At 36.3% G+C, this 21,635-nt stretch overlaps 1 protein-coding gene across 6 annotated transcripts in view; it reads left to right on the top strand.

The window, feature by feature from the left end:
- Positions 1-21,635, top strand: part of FAM172A (family with sequence similarity 172 member A) — a 497,808-nt gene that overhangs the window by 445,681 nt on the left and 30,492 nt on the right. Inside the window, exon 12 of one of the 6 annotated variants that reach the window (XM_049867971.1) lies at positions 2,790-2,823. The exons of the other annotated variants lie outside the window; for them this stretch is intronic. Coding sequence (XP_049723928.1) covers positions 2,790-2,808 — 19 coding nt within the window. The 3' untranslated portion in view covers positions 2,809-2,823. Of the gene's footprint in view, positions 1-2,789; positions 2,824-21,635 lie in introns of those variants that run through there. 6 annotated transcript variants of the gene reach the window in all.

The following is a 21,635-nucleotide window of genomic DNA, read 5'->3' as shown; positions in this document are numbered from 1 at the left end:
CAATGTCATGAAACAATATGTGTACTAACTGTTTAATGAGAAACTTGTTTGTTCTGTAAACCTTCATCTAAAGTTCAGTGGAAAAAAAAAAGAGCTGATATGGCTTAATCCTGTAATTCTTATTGTTTTTGGCATTTTCTCAGAGTAAGAATTTTAAGAATGGTAGTGTGGAGTTTATATATCCAGTTCTGGAATCTAAAGGGAAAAAAATTAAAATTTCCTTTTATGAATCCCCAAATTATACTGTATTTCTTATATTTACAATTTATGAGTAAAATTTATTTTTAAGATTTTTGTCTATCGTTTCGTGTTGAGAGTCCACGTGTAATAACATAGTTAGCAGCATTTACTAATGGTCTTCTGTATCTTAAATACCATACCAAAACTGGGGCTTTAAGAGAAGGGTTTCTGAACAGTGAGTTTTGAACTAAATTTGAAGGAAGTCAGGAGATATGCATTGTTGGGCAGGAGAGTAGGTATTCCCGGGAGCAGATGAAAGGCACACACAGAAAGCTGTGAAGAGGCAATATGGGAATAAAAATTAATTGTACTGGTTTGGTGAACACCAGTCATTAGTTAGAAGGTTGCAAAGATCATTTTTGGAATGGCTTATTAACACAAATTTAATAATAAATCTCCTTTCCTCTATAAAATGAGCCAGGACAAGTATTGCTCATTTCATGCACCTGTAAGAAAGGCTATAGCAATATTTTGATGAATTTGTAAAAGTTGACCAAGAACCGAAGGGGTCTGAGTTGAAGAAAAATACAGTGTATACTTTTTTTCCCCCTTTCCAGGATTCATAGTGTAAAATGTGTACCTAGTTTTTCATGAACAGGTCTTTTTTTTTTTTTTAATCATTCAGAGTGATTTCTCATTATCAAAGTAGGCAATATACTTTCCATGTGTCATTCATGTGAAATAACTGTGTGTACTTTGAATAGGATCTAGATGCAAAGGATCCATGAGTCTACATTTTTTTAAAATAAAGGTTGAAGTCTTTAAAGATACCCACCCAGGTATCTTGTGTAATCTTCTATCGGGATTGTATCTCCTTTTCAGTTTGTATGACACTACCTGTTTTGAGTAGGATAAAGACTCATTGTTACTGTCAGGCCTGTTTTCAGACTAAATATTCATCTAGTCTTTTGTGGCTGCCATTTTTATCAAGCATTCAGAACAGCTTCCCTTTGCTGATCTGCCATTTTCCTGCAAATCACTGTTTCACTTGTATGATTTCTAGCGAGACAAGCTTAGACCTGGCTGCCTTTCTCTGAGCAACAGAGAAAAGAAACGTCTCTGGTGCCTGTGCTGCAGAAAAAGTTGATTCATGTGTAAATTATCACTTGGCCTTTATTTACTTGGCCTGTGGAGAGTACACAGGCAGATAAAAGGCTCAGTGGGTCAGGGCTCAGTACATGCAGGTTTCTCCGGGGGCCACAGTGACAGCATCGGGATTGTTGTCACAGATTATCAGACACTATGATGTCTTATCATTATTTATTTGCAGTTTTTTGTGTAAAATAAACTCTTAACTCGAAGGTGCTTCTATATCAGTAGAACACCATGTCCCTGGCCCCTGTTTGTGTTTTATCAGCTCACATTCTAAATAATAAAAATTGGTTTGGATGGTCTTGATGTAAGAACTCGTGTCTTTATGTTTCTGCCATCAGTGTTTCTATCTTTGGCCTAGTTCCTCTTCTGCATCATGTTTTGGTTTCTTCAAATTTGGTTGTTGTCCAGGTTTGTGGTGAACCATGGGTAATACCTTACTGACATATCTTATTAATCAGGTAGATGTAAAATGCTATTTGGTGTATGTGTAGCAGCTTCTACACACTGTGCAGAAATAAGATATTTATATAAGCTACCAAATCTGTTATCTATGACTCAATTGGTTTTCTTAAAGTAAAATTACTTAACATTATGGACTGATGGATTATTTACTATGAAGAGGAGAAAATAAAAAAAATAAAAATAAACCACTAATTTTTTTGGTACATGATCTCAGCTCTCTAGGTATAATAGCTAAATCTGAATTTGTAAGGTAAATTATTTTTTATGTACTTGACACCAAGAAATGCATTTTAAAATCCCAAAATGATATGAAGGCTTCAGTCTGCTTTTATTGTTAAGGTCTTCAGATAGCTGCCGTAAAGGTAGAACCGATATATCTATTTCTGCAACTTGTGTTTATTTATTCTTTCATTCATTCATTTGTCAAATTTATATTATTTACATTTATTGTCACATTAGAAGGAGCCTTGGCATTGCAGTGATTAAGTGCTCGGTTGCTAACAGAAAGGTCAGTAGTTCTAACCCACCAGCATTATGGTCAGTGTTATTTTTTCAAGTATGATAGAAACCAAAAAATAGCAAGGGGATATATTTTATTATACCTACCTTAATAAATTGATGTTTATCGGAACACTGTTGATTTATGACTCCCTCGATAAGCCTTCCTCTTATTATACTAAAACTAAATAAGGTATAAATAATGTAGTTAGTATTATAAAAAAACTACCTTCATTTCTTTCATAAGTTTTTTTTTATTCTGCCATTAAAAATGATGTCTGAAAACAAATTCCTTTTTTTAAAATAATTTTTATTGTGCTTTAAGTGAAAGTTTACAAATCAAGTCAGTCTCTCACACAAAAACCCACATACACCTTGCTACACACTCCCAATTACTCTCCCCCTAGTGACATCCCACTCTCTCCTTCCACTCTCTCTTTTCGTGTCCATTTTGCCAGCTTCTAACCCCCTCCACCCTCTTATCTCCCCTCCAGGCAGGAGATGCCAACATAGTCTAAAGTGTCCACCTGATCCAAGAAGCTCACTCCTCACCAGCATCCCTCTCCAACCCATTTTCCAGTCCAATCCATGTCTGAAGAGTTGGCTTCGGGAATGGTTCCTGTCCTGGGCCAACAGAAGGTCTGGGGGCCATGATCACCAGGGTCCTTCTAGTCTCAGTCAGACCATTAAGTCCAGCCTTATGAGAATTTGGGGTCTGCATCCCACTGCTCTCCTGCTCCCTCAGGGGTTCTCTGTTGTGTTCTCTGTCAGGGCAGTCATCGGTTGTAGCCAAAAACAAATTCCATTTACTCGGCTAGAAAGGTATAATTCTTCATTGGAACTTTTGATATTCAATTAGGAAAACAACCCACTATATGTTTAGGGCATATTTGTAATTAACCGTATGTAAATTGCCTTCGGGTAGTTACCACCAAGGCCTGAACAGTGGGTGAGACCTCCTTCCTCCTCCTTTCACTGTCTTCTCCACCTCCCACCACTGAAGCCCAGCTGAGATCTAGAACTCTACCACATTGTCATAAACACTTTTAGACAAATCTTTCTCTGTATGGTCCATCCCCTAGCCGCCTTTTATATTCTGTACGGAACAAGGGAGAGATCTGTATATATTCAGCATACACTTCCGTCTCCCTTGGTCAATTAAAATAGCTTCTTTTCTCATTTTCTCCTAACTTTCTTTCTCAACTCCTTGTAGACTGAAATAATTCACTGAGTTTAGCACAAATGGAAAAGAAAAAACCAGGGTAGAGCCCAGCCCCTTCAGGGAAAGGGGAAAGCTAACTCAGCTACCTTACCCCTTAGGCCCAAATAGTAGCTTTCTATAAAAGCTCATATTTTTAGCCTGTGGAAATAGCCTGGCATAGATAAGCTAATCATTTTTTCACTTTTTGATTGACTGCAGTTGTTTATTTTTTGGGTTTCACCAGGAGTGAGACTGGAGAGAGCATAGTTGAGGAAGGTAGAGGAGAATAAGAGTGTGGGGTAAAAATAAAAAGACAAAGTTATCAAAGAACAGACTTGCTTAATCCCATCTAACATCTACTCATTGATGCATCCAGGAAACTGGAGGGGAGAGACGATTGTATCCAGATTATCTTCTCAGCACTCCTGACACATACACAGATTTGTGAGAAAGTCATGTAACTCTGTTCGTACATTTGTATAATTGCTGTCTTATTAAAGACATTCAGTTAGGTGTGTATAAATATATTTCATGTATATGTGCGTGATACACAGCATACAAATATAACATTTGAGTGTAAGTATCAACAGTTGTGGCAATTTTCCTAAGAATATATCTCATGCATCTGTGTTGAGCTATGCGTGCTATAATTATGACAATTACAGAAATTTAAAGGTAGCAAGCAGATTTGTTTTCATATATAATAATTTATTTACCCTGGTAGCTGAACTCAATACAGTATCCCCTTTTTAGTTTACTTTTATCCGTGAGAGTATAACCTGTTTTAAATAAGTCCTCTTGTCTGTATGGAGCAGAGACGCACTTTGCTAACTCAACTCCTGATACTTGGAATGAATTTATGGTTTGTCTTCTAAAGATTCTTGCAGAAATTATGTAAGAACTCTGTACTGAAATTTTTATTTAAGCCATTTAGACTTTCTAATGTTGCTCCAATGTGAAATCAATCCAGTACAGGTTATTGTAAGGGTGCTCGTGGTCTTGTAATTAGAAAGTCACTGAAAATTAATATTACCTAGGAACTAGCTACTCTTGCCATTTGTCTCTCATGAGATGCATTGTATTTCTCTAGAGGGATCTCTTTTTTTTTTAATACGTAATTTTATTTTGTTGTTAAGAATATACACAGCAAAATATACACTAACTGAACAGTTTCTACGTGTACCATTTAGTGACATTGATTACATTCTCACCTCCTTTTCTGAGTTTTTCACTGGCCCCTAAGGTTCCTATCTAATCTTCCAAGTTGTTCCCATATAGATAGTTCTTAAAAGAGCATAATGCTCAAGGCACTTTTTACGAGTTAAGCTAAACTACTGTTTGGTTTTAAGAAGACTTCTGGGGATATTTTTGTTTAAGGTTTAAAGATTAAAGTTTCAGGGGTTCATCTAAGCTTCATGGCTCCAGGAGGTCTGGAGTCCCTGAGAATTTGACATTCTGTTCTGCATTTCCCCTTTTTGATTAGGATTCTTCTATGGAATCTCTAATCAAAATGTTCAGTAACAGTAGCTAGGCACCATCCAGCTCTTCTGGTCTCATGGCACAGGAGGCAGTTGTTCATGGAGGCAATTAGCCATACATTCCATATCCTCTTCCTGTCTCTGACTGTGCTTCTTCCTCTGTTGTTCCAGGTGAATATAGACCAGTTGTTGTGCCTTCATGGCTGCTTGCAAACTTTTAAGACCCCAGGCATTACGCATCAAACCAGAAGATAGAATAGAGGCACTAAACTTATTACCAGGCAAATTAACTGGAATGTTCCATGCAACCATGACCCTAAACCTCCTAACCAAGAAACCAAATCCCATGAAGTTCTATTTCTGTCTTTGACTCCTCTATTCCCTCCCTACTAACCAGCTTCTGCCACTTACTCACTTACTCTTTCTGCCCACTCAGAACTTTGGCACATGCATGAGAGAGACCTTCAGGTCTCTCCAGTTTTGACTTTCCTTCATGACTTTCCAGAGGTAATCCCCCACCAATCTCTTGGTTGCTTCCATTGAAATTCTTAAGAAGCTTATATTTTTTTCCTCATCTTTTTGCTTCAGACCACAGGTGATAGTCCCATGAATGGGCTGCACTTATGCCAGTGCCCATCCCTAGCCCCATCCACTGTGAGTGAGAGATGCATAGTTGTGTGATTCAAAATATGGTCCCTTGGTGCTGTTCTGTTGAAAGAGAGCTATGGGCAATGTAGTTTCATTAGAAGAGGTGGTTGGTGAGCAGGTATTGTAATTGACACCTCTGGATATAATTTGTCTTAAACAAATCACTATAGTTATATAATTTGGTGCCAAAATGTTAACATGACCCATTCCTTAAATGTCATTTCTTCAGGGAAGCTTCAGACTAGTTCTGTGTGTGCTCCTACTGTTTACTCCCACAACACACAGTATTTTCACCACCATAAAACTCATTAATGTTATTGCAATTGCTTGTTTAATGTCTCTTATTATAAACGCTAAGGTCTCAAAGAGTAAACTAGTCCATAAGACTAATAGCCCACATGAACCACAGCCTTTTCTAACCTGAGACCAGAAGATTTAGATAGTTCCTGGCTACCACTACAACTATCCTGATCAAGGACACAATAGAAGACCCTGGAGAGAATGGGCGAAAACCGTAGAACAAAACTCAAAGTCCTAAAAAAGGCCAGACCTACTGGACTGATAGAGACTAGAGGAACTCCCAAGACTATCACCCTAAGATACCCTTTGAACTTAGAACTAAAGCTATTTCTGCAGGTCACCTTTCAGCCAAATAATAGATTGGCTTATAAAATAAGCAGTATCACCCATGAGTAATGTGCTACCTTAAACAATTAACTGTATGAGATCAAACAGTCAACATTTACCAAAAAGCAAAGATGAGCAGAAGGGAAGCTAGACCAATGGAAGCAGAACAAACAGAATGGAAATAGTGAGAATGCTGGCACATTATAAAAATTGTAACCAATGGCACAGAACAATTTGTACAAAAATTGTTAAAGGACAACCTAGCTGACTGTGTAAACTTTCACCTAAAACACAATAAAATGTTATTAAAAAAAAAAAAAACTCTTCAGGTCTGTGAAAACAGGGGCTGTATCTCTCCTGCTCACCATTCTACCACCTGTGCCTGAGACGGTGTCTAGCTTAGTGTCCAAATTTTTGTTATTTAATTAATAAGTGCCTTAAACCTACAGGAACCAACTGTTTTAAATTATAAGTTTAATAATCTTCCAAAATTCGCTCTCCTTCCTCAAAGTCCTGGTTTGTGACAGTGGTATTATCAGTGTCTATCACACAGGACAGAACACTCGGACACATCCCTCTCTCCAACATCAAGGCAGTCATTATGTCTTCTTGGTTCTTTCTTTCTCTTTTACCTGTTGTTTCCTTTTTAATCCCACTGCTACAATCCTAGTCCAGGTCATCTTCACCTCCGCCCCACTGGCCTTGCTGTCTTTAATCTCTCCCCCCTATTACATTCTATACATCCTTCTAAAAAGCTGCTTTCACAACCCTTTCCCTATGTAAAAAAAATGACTCCATTGACTCCCCTCCTGTTTGAAGAATGAAATCCAAACTCTTAAGCCTTTGCTGCCTTGTTCCTGCTAAATCATTAATTAGGGCTTCTCTTGATGCCTTATATGAACTCTTTTACTCTATCCAAACAAGTCTAACTCTGTTCTCCAAGTGCATTATGAGTATTCCTATCCACTCTTTTGTCCATTTATCTTCGTGCTTCCTCAGTACTTTACTATTACTACTCTCCTTTCAAAACCCACCTCAAGTTACACTTTCTTCATAAAGTTTTCCCACTGCACAGTCCTCCGTAGTCTCTCCTTATTCTAACATGGGAGAACATATTATTTCTGCCATTCAGCTGTCCTTTAACATATGTTACCTTACAATATTGTTTATCTTTATAAGTATACACTGTGATGGTAAAGAGTTTAAACTACAACCAGACTGCCCTTGGTTCAAGTCCTGCCTCTACAAGTTGCCATATGAGTAACTAAGCAAGTTACTTAACCCCTGTAAACCTTAGTTATGTCATCTCTATAAAATGGGGCAATAATAGCACTTACATAGGATTGTGAGAATTCAATATAATGATGTATCTAAAGCAAAGTGAGCACTCAGTAAATGTTTTCTGTGAAATTATTTGCACATCATTGATTAATCAACTATTTTAAAGTACCTATTATATGCTAGACACTGTACTAGACAGTAAAATATAAAACAGTTAAGGTAAGATATATGCTAGTAAGGAAGTCACCTCTATCCTATTACTCAGTTAGCCCTTTGCAATCTCATTCATTTAATCTGTACATTTTTGCTGAATATCTATCTTCAAAAACCCTGTGCCAAGCACAAGGAATTAGAGGGAGGCATAATATAAAGTCCATGACCTTCAGGACCATAATAACTAAAGCCCCTGTCGTTCTGTTTTGCACATAGTAAGAGCTCAATGATGTGTTTATTGGCATCAATGAACATGGCAGTGATGGTGAAGACTCTGGAGTACCACAATTTCCAGCCTCGCTTTAGAGCTGTTAACTTTCTTTGGCTTCCTCCTTTCTTCGTTTTCCACTGAATGAATGCCAGGAAGACTTTTTTCAAATTTTTTTCTGTCTGATCAAGATTTAGATAATGTCTGCTGCTTTTGGTCGCTAAACATCCCCCAAACTCACTTTCATGCTTCAGTGAGAAGATATTATGGTACTGCCAATGAGAAGATATTATGGTACTGCCAATGGAAACCACTTCACATTTGGGCCACATCATAATGTCTAAGTGGCTCAGCTTCAAGTTTCAGTGTAGATTCTGGTTCCTGCACATTTGCTGTCAAAAACCACTTTATAGGAGCCAAACTGTGGAATCCTTCCAAGTGTTAGGCACTATTAGAAGTACCATTAAAGTACTGCAGAGTTTGAAAAGATTATGAAATTCTGATTTGTTTTAAACATAATATATTCTTTGATAACTCCATGAAATTTTAATCATTCCCTTATTTTAGTCACGGGACTAAAGGTAATTGAAATTCCTATTATTACTTAGCGTCGTGAGTTTTAAAGACAAGTTGAAGTTGGAACTTCTGTAATAATTTTATACTCTTTTGCACAACACTGAATATATAGAACTGTTCTGGTTTTCAAATGTAACTGTGAAATAAAACTGCAAGAAGACGTAATTGTTTTGATTTATGCTGTATATTTTAGTCCCCTCCCATGCCTTGTCCCTCTTTGCTTCCTTTGGTCAGCCTACAGAAAATAACACATGTAAGATATAAAAGTTAAAATAAAAAATTTTGTAACATCAGAAACTGTTTAGACTTAAAGATAATCAGCAGTGAGCCTGGGATATGTTAATTATATTGATTTAGCATAAAATTTATCTCTGAGCTTCCTTACGTCAAAGCAAAAAAAAAAAAGAAATAATGGCTGACAGTATCTTCCTCACTAAAAAGTAAAAGCATGTAAACTCATCTGAAAAGATATTTCTCCTGCACTGAATACCAAAAGAAACCATCATATATTAATTACTTGTAAGTAAATAATTATTTGTGAAATTATTTGTTGACTGTTTCCCCCATTAGCATATAAGTTCCTTGAAAACGGTGACCTTGTCTGTCTTATTAACCACCATATCCCCAGCTCCTAGAACAACAATATTGGTTGAAATGAAATCACATGGATTCTTTTCCAAGAAACACTGGGTAGCATAGCTGATCATATCTTCCACTGAAGTATTACATAAAATACAGATAGCACTCTTTATATTGTTAATTTTTTTATATCAATGATCAATAAAAACCTATCATACAACATTAAATCATGCCTCAGAGATGAGACTTATATGGAAGATAACACTGATTTTTATTACTATAACTTGTTAAAGAGGGTAAAATCTTGAAAAGGGATAACTTAAATGTGCTTTAAACTTATCTCTTAAATATCAGTTGTCTCAACCACATTTTTGGCAGGAGGTGAATGTTAGAGAATTCAAGGCCGAGTCCTCTGATAGGAGTCTGAAGTGGCCATATTTTGTTTTATTGACTAAGAGAGATACCAGAGTTGGCATTCCACTGGGGACATTAAGAAGCCCAACTTGTATTACAATGCAGTGGAAATCTATTCGACCTTCACAGAGGAAGAAGCTATGGATATCCTTGTAATTATCTTATGTATATTAATAACCATTCATTTACTAAAAATCTATCAAAAAACAAATAAGACACATTGTTTTAAAAAGAAAGTGCACATTACGTAGCAATTTTTAGCAGGTTTCTATATGAGTTTACTGTGCTCAGGGTGCAGTATAGTAGAAATGGCCTGTCCACTAAATCAGAAGGGCTGAAATGCAATGTTATTTTCATTATAGGCAGAATTTATGTATCTGAATATGACTTTTCATGTAACATATTAAAATTTTATTATAATGCCATTTGTCATACAGTATAATTTGGAATAAGGCAGATTTGTCTTGGATCCCTTCCAAAAGACCTTAGTTCTGTTATCTCTTCAAGGATAAGTTTTCTTTATATGCCCACTGCCTAGTGTCTGGAATGTGCAGGGTACTCAGGAAATGTTTGGACTAAAATGATCTAAACTCCTTTTAAGATTATCACACAGCCCGTATTCTCCAGAAGTATATTCTACTTAGACTACGAAGGTACAAATTTTTATTTAATATCTCTTATTGAGGAGCAGTCATCATGTTGATTTATTGTATTTGTTTGTTGATTACTGACAAAGTATAGGGCACATCATGAAAGATCAAATGTGACATGTCTAGAAGAAAGTCAGGAATACCTAAGAGAACTTACTATCCAGTTTCCTTCGTAGATAGATAGGCACCTAATACGTCAATCTTGCCAGCAGTAACTATATCTCAGTTTTCCCATGTCTTACACAGTCTTTCAGAGATAGTAGCAGACTACCAGCAAATTCAGAAGATGTAAATTGGTTGGGAGTTTGCTACTGCTTTCTGTGGCCAGATAGAAGCCACATTTTCTCTGGTATTGGTACTCCATTCACCTTACCTCAGAACGACAAATATTTTGGAGTATTAACTTACTCTTATATAGATTTCTCAGTCTTCTCTTTGACATGTAAAAGTCACACTTTACATATCTGAAATTCACACTTACTAAGGCATAAAGTATGCAAGTAGTACAAAACTAACCTGGGGGGCTAGAGATGTGGCATAATACAATGAAAACGACATGATGGTTCCTTTCCTCAAGAAGCTTTAGTTAAACTTATAGCCCTGGTAACTCCTTATTGAAACACAGGAGTACCCTAAAATTAAGTTTTTACCATATAAGTGATTGTATAAGGGCCTAAAGCTGTGCATCACTGAAAAATTTCAAATCTGCCATATAGTGTTTTGGGTAGTATTGGTCCATCTTTGGGGAAACAAAAGAAAAATGTGTAGAGTATTACATTTGTGTTTGTTTCTTTTTAAATCAAGTTAAATGTGTTAAAAATCAAAATAATGAACACTATCGTATTTCTTTGTCTTGCTATACTTTTCCAAAATAAATGTGAATAGTACATGAATTCTTAAAATTATTTCAGTGGAATGCCTTAGCCCTTTTTAGTGCCTTATTAATATGGAAGCCATGAAGTAGTATTAAATTCAGTTTTTATCCCAATACAGTTAAAACTATGTTTCTTGTGTTGCCAGAAGCTCTTAAGAATCATATTTTTTTATGATCATTTTACTCAAATAATTAGGTTACTGAGAATAAGGGCTTAACAGCAGACTAAAAGCAAAACGTGTACTATCTTGTCATTTTTAGTATTAGGAAGTTAGTGCCTATATTTTTGGAAAAGCATTTAAAGAATTTTTTTATTTCTTTTTTTTCTATAACGGTATTTCTTTTCTCTGGAAAACATAACACTTGAAGCTTAGTGTTTATCTCAAAATGTATTTCATTTTTAATTCAATTCAACATTTATGGAGCTCCCCTATTTCAGAAGATTTTACAGTCAATCAGTCAATATTTATTGCATGGCTACTATGTGTCAGGCACTGTTCTAGGCACTGGAATAGGCTATACCAGTAGATAAAGAAAAGTTCCTGCCCTGGAAAAGCTTACATTTAGTCAAAGGGGATAGACAATAAACATATAAGACAATAAACAAGCCTGTAAGTAAGTAAACAGAAGAAGGATTTCAGATACTAGTAAGTGTTATGACAAACATTTAACAGGATAATGGTAGGAGAGTACCTGGGGCAGGAGGTGAGGGAGGTGGTGATTCTCCTTTAGCAAAGGGTGTCCTGTTTAACCTCTCCCCTTTTTTCCATGCTTGACAGCAGCTAACAACCACAACAGTCCTGCTACTGCTACTGCCCTTCACTTAATTACTTAAAAACAGTGTGTTCTCGCTGTACAACAGAGCAATATAGTATTCCTGACTGAGTTGTTTTCCCCAGTAGATGCAATGGAAATACACTAATCCAACCAAATTTCTTCCCCTTAACCTATGCATGGCTAACTGGTTTTAAAATGTGAAACTGATATTAGAAAAGATTTGAGGTTTTGTGGCAGAGAAAAGGAGGTTTTGTGGGGAAAAAACCTAACCACGTAAGATTAACTAGGCAAAATCTCATTTTGACAGTCTTATCTATCATCTAAAGGGATTTTTCATTAAGCCAAAAATAGACTAGCAATAATGAAACAATGCTGATTCTAGATAGAACCTCTCTGAATTTTGAAATGTGGTAGCCTGTTCTTTCAAAGAATGCATAAGAAATTGATCACTTTTGAATGTCAAAGATACATATGAACTGATATTATTGTTCCTGAGGAAAATTTCTCACACCTAAGTCTTTTCTTTATACATATAAAGCCTCCGGAATTTCAAGGGAAAGAGTGCTTAATTTAAAAACATAAAGTATGCGTGTGTGTATGTGCATGTGTGTGTGTGTATACATATGCTAAATTCATAAAAATGACAATAAACTATAAACTAAAGTAATAAAATATTAGCTAACTCATCAAAATTCCAAGAGACAGAATTATTGTGAACTATTTTATTCATGATTATGATATTTTTAAATTATTTTTTAACATATATATATATCCTCATAGGCTAGACACTGGCTTTAAGAATGTAACTACATGCCCCTAGCTTCCGTTTACCCATACCCAAACCCATTGCCATCGAGCTAATTCCAACTCATAATGGGACAGAACAGAACTGCCCCATAGGATTTCCAAGGAGTGGCTGATGGATTCGAAATGCCAGCCTTTTGGTTAGCAGCCAAACGCTTAATCACTGCATTTAAAGGCGCGTTCTAGTCCAAGCCAGGCACTGTGCTAGTGGATTTACATTATTACTAATCCTCAACTCTGTTGAATAGGTGTACCCTATTTTGTGGATGAGGAAATTGAGATTCAAATGTTGAGTAAATTACCTGAGATTACTGAGCTAGTAAGTGGCAGAGTTAAGGTAGAAACTTCTTTCTGTTAGTCCATCTGAAAAAAATAGAAATGAGAAAGGAATTAAGTGTTTTTATTAGGTCCCGTATCCATCAGGATTCTTAGTTGCAAACAATAGGAACTCTTGTTGACTTAAGCAGAAAGGGAATTTATTGGAAGAATATCAGGTAGGTCATAGAATCACCATGAAAGCTGAGCAGGGTAGGGAAACAGGCAGGAACCTAGGCAGAGCCAGACAGTGGGATCAGTCTAGGCAGGACTCAGGGCCACCACGGGCTGGGCACAGCCACTGCTGTTTGTTGCTATCACCTGCTGAGATCTATTCACATCTCTCCTTTCTCTCCTTCCAAATTGCACCTTGTCTTTCATTTTCTGCTCAAGACTCAAAGTTCAGGGTGGTATCATCCAACTGACAGAGTTTAACACACTGACCCTAGAGCCATATGCATTTAAGCTCAGACATCGCCACTTGCCAATTATGTGACCTTTGACTGTTCACTTAACCTCCTTGGGCCTCCGTTTCCATGTCTATAATTTAGATATAATGGTTTCTGCCAAGGATGAGAAGAAGGAGGATCATCGCAGTTTGGCTTCCCTGATGGGGTGCAGCACCTTGCTTTCCACTAGTACTTACACGCTGTGATATACCCCAATCCATGGAAAGGGGGTTAGATGCTGAACAGCGGGGAAAAAATCGCATGTGTCCAGTATAGGCACTAGATAAAGTTTAAAGGTGACACAGGATTAAGGACTCAAGTATACAGAAGAATAGTCACTGAACATCATGAGGAAAGTGAATGGACATGAGGCAATATTATAACTGTAAACCTGTCCTGTAAATTGGTTTCAGCCGGTTTCCAGTATGTGTGTGTATGTATGTGTGTGTGCGTGTGTGTGTGTGTGTGTAGTCATTTATGTGCAAATTATAATATTAACTAAAGAAAGAAGCTCTTAGAGAGAATGTATCTGGAGAGTAAAGAACATAAAAATCCCATATATCTGAAACTGGCAATTAATGTTTCCATTTGGTTGATGCTTTTGCGTATATCATTTCATAGAATCCTCAAGAATAATGATCTTAAATAGGTACCAGTATTATCTCCATTTTATACATGAAGAAACTGAGGCTCACCAAGGTAATTTGCACAGAATCAAAAAGCTAGCAAATATTAGAACTAGACCTCCAACCCAGGGATTCTGCCCACAAGGCTGGTGCACTTACCTCTACACTATAGCTGCAAATAGATATTTTCAAGAGGAACCAACTCAGAAAAGTAGTCAGAGAGGTGATAGTATTGTAAATCTGAAGCTATGGCTGACGTTCCATGAGAAAGCAATCTGCGACGTCTTCTACTGACAGAATGCTGGGAGGGTAAGAGCAGAAAAAATAGTTCTCAAATTCAGTTCAAAAACCAATCAATTGATCTTTAAAAGGGAAGTTTCTAAACTGCAAAGTGGTTATGATAAAAGCTTCACAGCATGTCATGGAAGGATTTGATAAATAAGAAATGTAGGAGCCTTATGTCAAGAGTATATTTGAGTAATTTTTTGAACAAGCACACATTAACAGTTCAATGGGTAGTGAGGCAAGTAGTAAATGTGGGAAGACATGATCACGCTAAAAAGAATGAGTACAACACGATAGAAATGTAATGATAGCAAAGAGAGGAAAAATACTTTTTTTTTTATGTGATATTCCCACAACTAAGCATTCCAAAGTAGAAAAAACATTTCTGTGACCTATTGAGAAAGAAAGCAGGGACACAAAGAAGGGAAGATATTTCAAGCTGAAGAAAGAAAGAGTTATAGAAACCGTAATTCACCATTACTGTGTGGTATGTTAATGACTGTGAATGAATATAGAAAGGACTGAAGTTTAACTATAGATGGAGTTCAAATTTCAGCTATTTCACAAAGTACTTGCTTATGGTCACCATAAACTCTCTTCTGGGGGCCACTGGATAACAAGATGCAATCAAGCTTTTGAAGATCATCATAGAAAACTGCCCAGACTCATCAGTTTTCCTTTGTCCTTTCTGTTTTCTGATTTTCTCAATACTACTAGATGATAAGCTTTTCAAGGTGTCTTATTCATTTTTGTCTCTTTACACTTAGCACAGTGCTCTGCATATAGGAACAACTCAGTGTTTATTGAACCATAAAACTAATTCTGTAAAATCTGCAAAACTCAGAACCTGTGTAAGGCAGAAACCTGTCAGAGAAGGAAGACTCAAATATTTTTCCACTAATTGAGAGCAATAGAAAAGTGGTAAGACTGCACTCAGTCAAAGGTGGAAAACTTTCAAGACCTGGAAAAACAAGGCAGTCCAGTCAAGTTCTGGTTCTCACAGTTTTCACCGTAATTTGTTTTAAAACGTAAAGTCAGGGACTCATACCTGAAGCACTCATTCATTCAACTGACCTCACACGCTGACCCTAGAACCATACGGGTTTAAGTCCAGACATCGCCACTTGCTGATTCTGTGACCTTTGACTGTTCACTTAACCTCTTTGGGCCTCAGTTTCCATGTCTATAATTTAGATACAATGGTTTCTCCCTTACCAACCTCATTACCTACCTTATTGTAAGAGTAAAATCTGACATTATATGTGAAGACTAACCATAAGCTATAAAAAAAAAAAAAACCCACTGCTATCATGTCTATTCCAACTCATAGCGACCCCATAGGGTTTCCAAGGCTGTAAATCTCTACGGAAGAAGACTGCCACATCTTTCTCCCACAGCTTTGCTGCTCATTTCAAACCACGGACCTTTCGGTCAGCAGTCTATCACTTTAACCAGTGCACGACCAGGCCTCCTCAAAAACACTATACAAATATTATCTTTTACCAATAGTGCCAAGATGCTCCAGTGATAGACAGCTTTCTTGGTAAAATGCAAATGCTGGGTTAAATAAAAGTAAATAGGTTTCTTAGGAGCAGGTCTTCTCAGAATCTTTCACTTGGAAATGAATATTATGAAAGTACAAGAATGGGCTAGAGTGAGAAAGAGTCTTTTTGATTTTTTTCCTATATAACCAAAAGGAAGCATCCAGTTCATATAAGCTGCACAAAAACATTCAAATAATAATAGTCGCTTTCACTTTTCAAGCCGGACCATGTATCAGGCACTATATTTGCACTTAACATACATCAACTTTAATTCTCATTACAAACCCTGTAAAATAAGCACTATTATTAGCCCCATTTTTACATATTAAAAAAAGATTAAAAAATTTGCACTCTCGAGCACACACACATATATATGCACAAGAATTTACACAAGGTTAAAGCTTTTACATTTAAGGAAACTAGCACTGAGAAATAAGTGATCTAAGCAGTATTTGAGGGCCCTGGTGGTGCAGTGGTTAAGCATTTGGCTGCTAACCAAAAGGTCAGCAGTTCAAACCCACCGCCTGCTCCTTGGGGTCGTTCTAGGCTATCAGATAGGATCACTATGAGTCGGAACCAACTCAATAGCAACGGTTTTTGTTTTTTTTTTTTGGTTTAAGCAGTGTTTGCTTTCTCATTTTAGTTCTTCTTTTTTTCACCCTGCTACAATTTAGTTGTTCATGTCTACTTTGCCTCTAGACCAAAATTTCCCAAGATGCATTTTGTAAAATAAAAGTCCACAGAGTGCCCTAAGAGAAACTTGTTAGTCAAATATGTTTGGGACTCCTCCCTTCAGTGAGTCACAGTGCACTTTAGTACATTAAAGCTTCTGAGAAAAGTTGCAGTAAAGAGCTTTCCTAAAATTTATTTGACACAGAACCTTGAATCACCAGCTGTTGACATCCCACAGAGCCAGGGTCCCACAGAATAAACTTTGGAAAAGGTTCACCTGTTGAATAAATTAACCAGCACGTGCCATCTTCACTACAGGTAGACATAGAATACCATCCACCCCTATATTGTATGTAAAATCATTAGAAACGTATAGTTGACCTGATAGTTTTTCTCAATGTATGTAACCAATCTCCTAAAGATTCTCCAATATATTATTTTTTCCCAACTTGGACAGCATCTGATATCATAATAAAAGATACTAGAATTCAGGTAGTTTTTTTCATGTGACAATAGTACCCTAATAGATAGTTGAATTTACTTTTATGTTTCTGAAAATTATTGTTCTGAATGTTAAAAATTAGTTTCAGTGATTTTTTTTTATTGTACTGTAGATGAAGCTTCACAGAACAAACTAGTTTCCCATTAAACAGTTAGTATACATATTGTTTTATGACATTCTTTGACAACCCCACGACATGTCAACACTCTCCCTTCTCAACCTTGAATTCCCTATTACCAGCTTTCCTGTCTCCTCCTGCCTTCTAGTCCTTGCCCCAGGGCTGGTGTGCGCCTTTAGTCTCATTTTGTTTTATGGCCCTATGCAGTCTTTGGCTGAAGGGTGAACCTCAGCAGTGACTTTATTACCAAGCTGAAAGGGTGTCCGGGGCCCATACTCTCAGGATTTCTCCAGTCTCTATAAGGCCAGCAAGTCTGGTCTTTTTGAGTTAGAATTTTGTTCTACATTTTTCTCCACCTCTGCCTGGAACCCTCTGTTGTGATCCCTGTCAGAGCAGTATAGTGATAGTAGCTGGGCACCATCTCGTTGTACTGGACTCAGTCTGGTGGAGTCCGTGTAGATGTGGTCCATTAGTCCTTTGGATTAATCTTTCCCTTGTATCTTTAGTTTTCTTCATTCTTCCTTGCTCCCAAAGGGGTGAGACCAGTGGAGTATCCTAGATGGCCACTCACAGGCTTTTGAAACCCCAGATGCTACTCACCAAAGTAGAATGTAGAACATTTTCTTTATAAACTATATTATTAAATCAATGATTTTTAAACCAGTATAAGCATTTCAACTTGGAGGACAGGCCAATGATAGGACTACTTTCTTCCCATTCCTATCCTGAAACTGGGAGAAAGTTGAAGCACATTAATTCATTTAGCCCTACCAGACCAGGATCCTTCAACTACTTGTATAAAATTTCTTTGAGTGAGGACATTTTGGCTTCAGACTGTATTATAACTTCAAGTACTTTTTGAATCAACTCAAATAAAAAATATACTATATTAAGTCTCCTTTTATTCTCAGAAAGCATTGGGTGCATTGCCTGTTTTTGTTACTTCATTTTCATGTATTTTGTTAAAATGTTATAGAGTCAAAATTATTATTATATGCCCATTAGTTCTGCTGCCTTGGGATGTAATGACTCGTATTACTAGTCTATGTAATAAAAAGGGTTGATGAATTTTTACTGGACTGTCCTTTTGGGACTATAATTTTTAACATTCTCTGGAAGCTTTGCCAGTCTCTTAGAGGTAAAGTGCTCTTACACTGTCTTTATTGTTGACAAGTTCACAAAGTACCAGAGCTGTCTGTGTTACCTGTAAATGTTGAATATAATGCCATATTGATCTGACAAGTTCTTTACAAGTAGAGTCACCAAGGATACATGATTAGAATGTCACTGTTTTATAAACAAATAAGGTGATTTTGTAATGCTATTATGACTTTGAACTATCTGGCCTCTGTAATTTTGTGGATGAATCCATCTTTTTCAGGTAGAGTCACCAAACACAATTCAATTATTATAGGCATATTCTTTTGCTAGGTTTTATATCACTGAAGACTATAGAGAAAAAAGAAAGACTGGTCTAGGCCAATTAGCTCAGTTGGTAGTACTCGCAGAAGGTTTAATCCCTGGGTAGGCCAATTATTTTACAGAGAGATGAAAAATATATCCTAGGGAATTGAGTTTTAGTCAGTGATATGAATTAAATATTATACTTCTATGTAAGTCGGAATCGACTCGACAGCAACAGGTTATTCAGGATATGAAGTATGGTACCTTTTTTATTTCAATTTGTTTCTGATTTTTAGATGTAAATTTTACATGTAGTGAAATGATCAGATCTTTACTGTATGTTGTTCTTTTGAAAAATGTACGTACTGATGTAATCACCACCCTAATAAACATACAATATTTCCATCACCCTAAAAAATTCCTCACTTATTCCAGTCAATCCCCCTCCCCCAACCACGCAGGCAACCTGTTATAATTTCTATCACTATAGATTAGTTTTGCCTCTCAAATTTCGTATAAATGGCATATAGAGCATGTACTTTTTTGTGTTTGGTTTCTATCCACTAACAATATTTTTGAGATTCATCCCAGTTGACATGTGTATCATTAATTCTTTTTAATTAGTAGTATCCATTTTATGAGTATTTCATAATTTGTTTATCCTTTCTCCTGTTGCTGGACATTTGTGCTGGTTCCAGTTTTTGGCTATCATGAATAAAGCTTCTGTAAACATTATCTTGCACATCCCGTGTAAATACCTGTTTTCATTTCTATTGGGTAAACAGCTAGTAGTGGGAGTGCTGAGTGATGAGGTAGCTCTATGTGTTTAATTTTATTTAAAACTGCCGAACAGTTTTCCAAACTAATTGTACTATGAGTAACGTATGAGAGTTCTAGTTACTCCAGATCCTCACCAACACTTGATATTATCGTCTTTTAAATTTTAGCCATTCTAGTGGATGTGAAATGATACCTCATTTTGGGTTTTGTTTTTTGGTACTACTTTTAATTTTTTTTTTATTATTTTATACTACTACATTTTTCAAAAGGTGAAATAACATATTCCATCTAACATTTCCAGCTAATTACTCCAATTTGTCCTCCAGAGAGCTATTCTTTCTCCATTTAAAAATTGTGATTTATTAAGCAAATGAAAAATATTAATTACATTTTCCCAGAGATATTTTCAAAAAGATACCCCACCCTCTATTACTGGCTATTATTCTTTTCATTGTTGTAAAAAATATATAGTCAGCACAACATTTGCAAATTGAGCATTTGCACTTGTACAATTCATTGAAGCTAATTGCATCGATTATGTTGTGCAGCCGTCACCAGTATCTGTTGTCGTATTTTTCATCCTCATATACAAATACCTAATGGTAGTAAACAGAGATTTCCCTCTTTCCCCTTCCCTCTCACCCCCAACTAATGAAATTGGGCACATTTATATATTTTTTTTGTGAAGTAACCATTAGTCTTTTGTCTGTGTTTTAACTGGGTTGCTTATCTTTTTATACTGATTTGTAGAAGTTCTTTATATATTCTGGATATGAAAGTTTTCTTAAATATACATATGGTATTTTCTCCCAGTCTATGACTTTTTTTTTTTAATTTTGTTAATTGTGTGAGAGAAGAATTAAGATTCATTCTTTTCTATATATATTTATCCAGTTGTTTCAGCACCATTTCTTGAAAAGGCTTTTCTTTCTCCACATTTAATTGCCTTGGAACCTTTAATAAAAATCAATTGATTATGTATGTGTGGGCCTACGTCTGGACTCTATTCTATTCTGGTATTTATTTGTTTGTCCTAAAACAAGTGCCACACTGTCTTGATTAGTATAATTTTATGATAAGTGTTAAGATCACAGTGGGAGTCCTCCAACTTTGTTCTCCTTCAATACTGTTTTGGCTATTCTAGGTACTTTTCCATGTAAATTTTAAAATCAAGTTGTCATAAAGGGGTGGGGGGAGCTTCCTAAAAAAGAAAAGCCTGTTGGAATTTTGACTGATGTTGAAGCTATAAATTCTACTTTGTGTAGAAATGATATTTAAACAATATTGAGATTTACAATCCACGAGCATGGTATATGCCGCCATTTATCTAGGTTATCTTTAACTTAGCAATGTATGTTCGGAGTAGAGATTTTGCACAGCTTTTCTTAAATTTTTATAGCTATTGATGCAATTGTGAGGAGCCCTGGTGGCGCAGTAGTTAAGTCCTCAGCTGCTAACCAAAAGGTTGGTGGTTTGAACCCACCAGCCACTCCGAGGGAGAAAGATGTGGCAGTCTACGTCTGTAAAGATTTATAGCCTTGGAGACCCTGTGGTGCAGATCTACTCTGTCCTGTAGGGTTGCTCGGAGTCAGAATCGACTTGACGGCAATGGGTTTGGTTTTCGTGGTGCTATTTAAATGGAATTTTTAAAGTATCATTTTCTAATTGTTTGCTGTTATCATATAAAAATAACTGATTTTTATATATTGCTCTTTTATCCCGCAGCCTTCCTAAATTCACTTCTTAGTTTTGTAGCTGTTTTGCAGATTCTCTAGACTTCTCTGTGTAAATTATCAGGGTGCCTGGGAGTAAAAAGTTTTACTTCTTTCCCATTTCTCTGTTTTTCAGTTCTTTCTCCTGCCTCATTGCACTGGCTAGTATCTAGTATGATGTTGAATCAGAAATGATGAGAGGACATCCTTGACTTGTTCCTTATATTATGAAGAAAGCAATCAATATTCAACCATTAAGTATGGTATTAGCCAAAGGTTTTTCATAGATGTCTTTATCATATTAAGAAAACTCCCTCCTATTCCTAGTTTGTTGAGAGTTTTTCATCATAAATAAGTTGTGATTTTTTCACATGTGTTCTCTGTATGTAATGAGGTGATTTTATGCTTTTTCTCTATTCTATTTACTATGGAGAATTATATGGATTAATTTTTGAAATTTAAATCAATCATGCATTCCAGGGATAAGCCCCATTTGCCATTTAAATTTCTGGCTATTACCTTGAATTTGTTGTTAATTACCTTGGTTTTGTACTTTATTAAGGTGAGTTTTGACCTCAGTTTTAGGGTGACCCTTAGTCCTGG

Source organism: Elephas maximus, chromosome 2 (genome assembly GCF_024166365.1).
Source record: "Elephas maximus indicus isolate mEleMax1 chromosome 2, mEleMax1 primary haplotype, whole genome shotgun sequence".
Taxonomy (NCBI): Eukaryota; Metazoa; Chordata; class Mammalia; order Proboscidea; family Elephantidae; genus Elephas; species Elephas maximus.
This window is presented reverse-complemented; position numbering and strand designations above follow the sequence as displayed.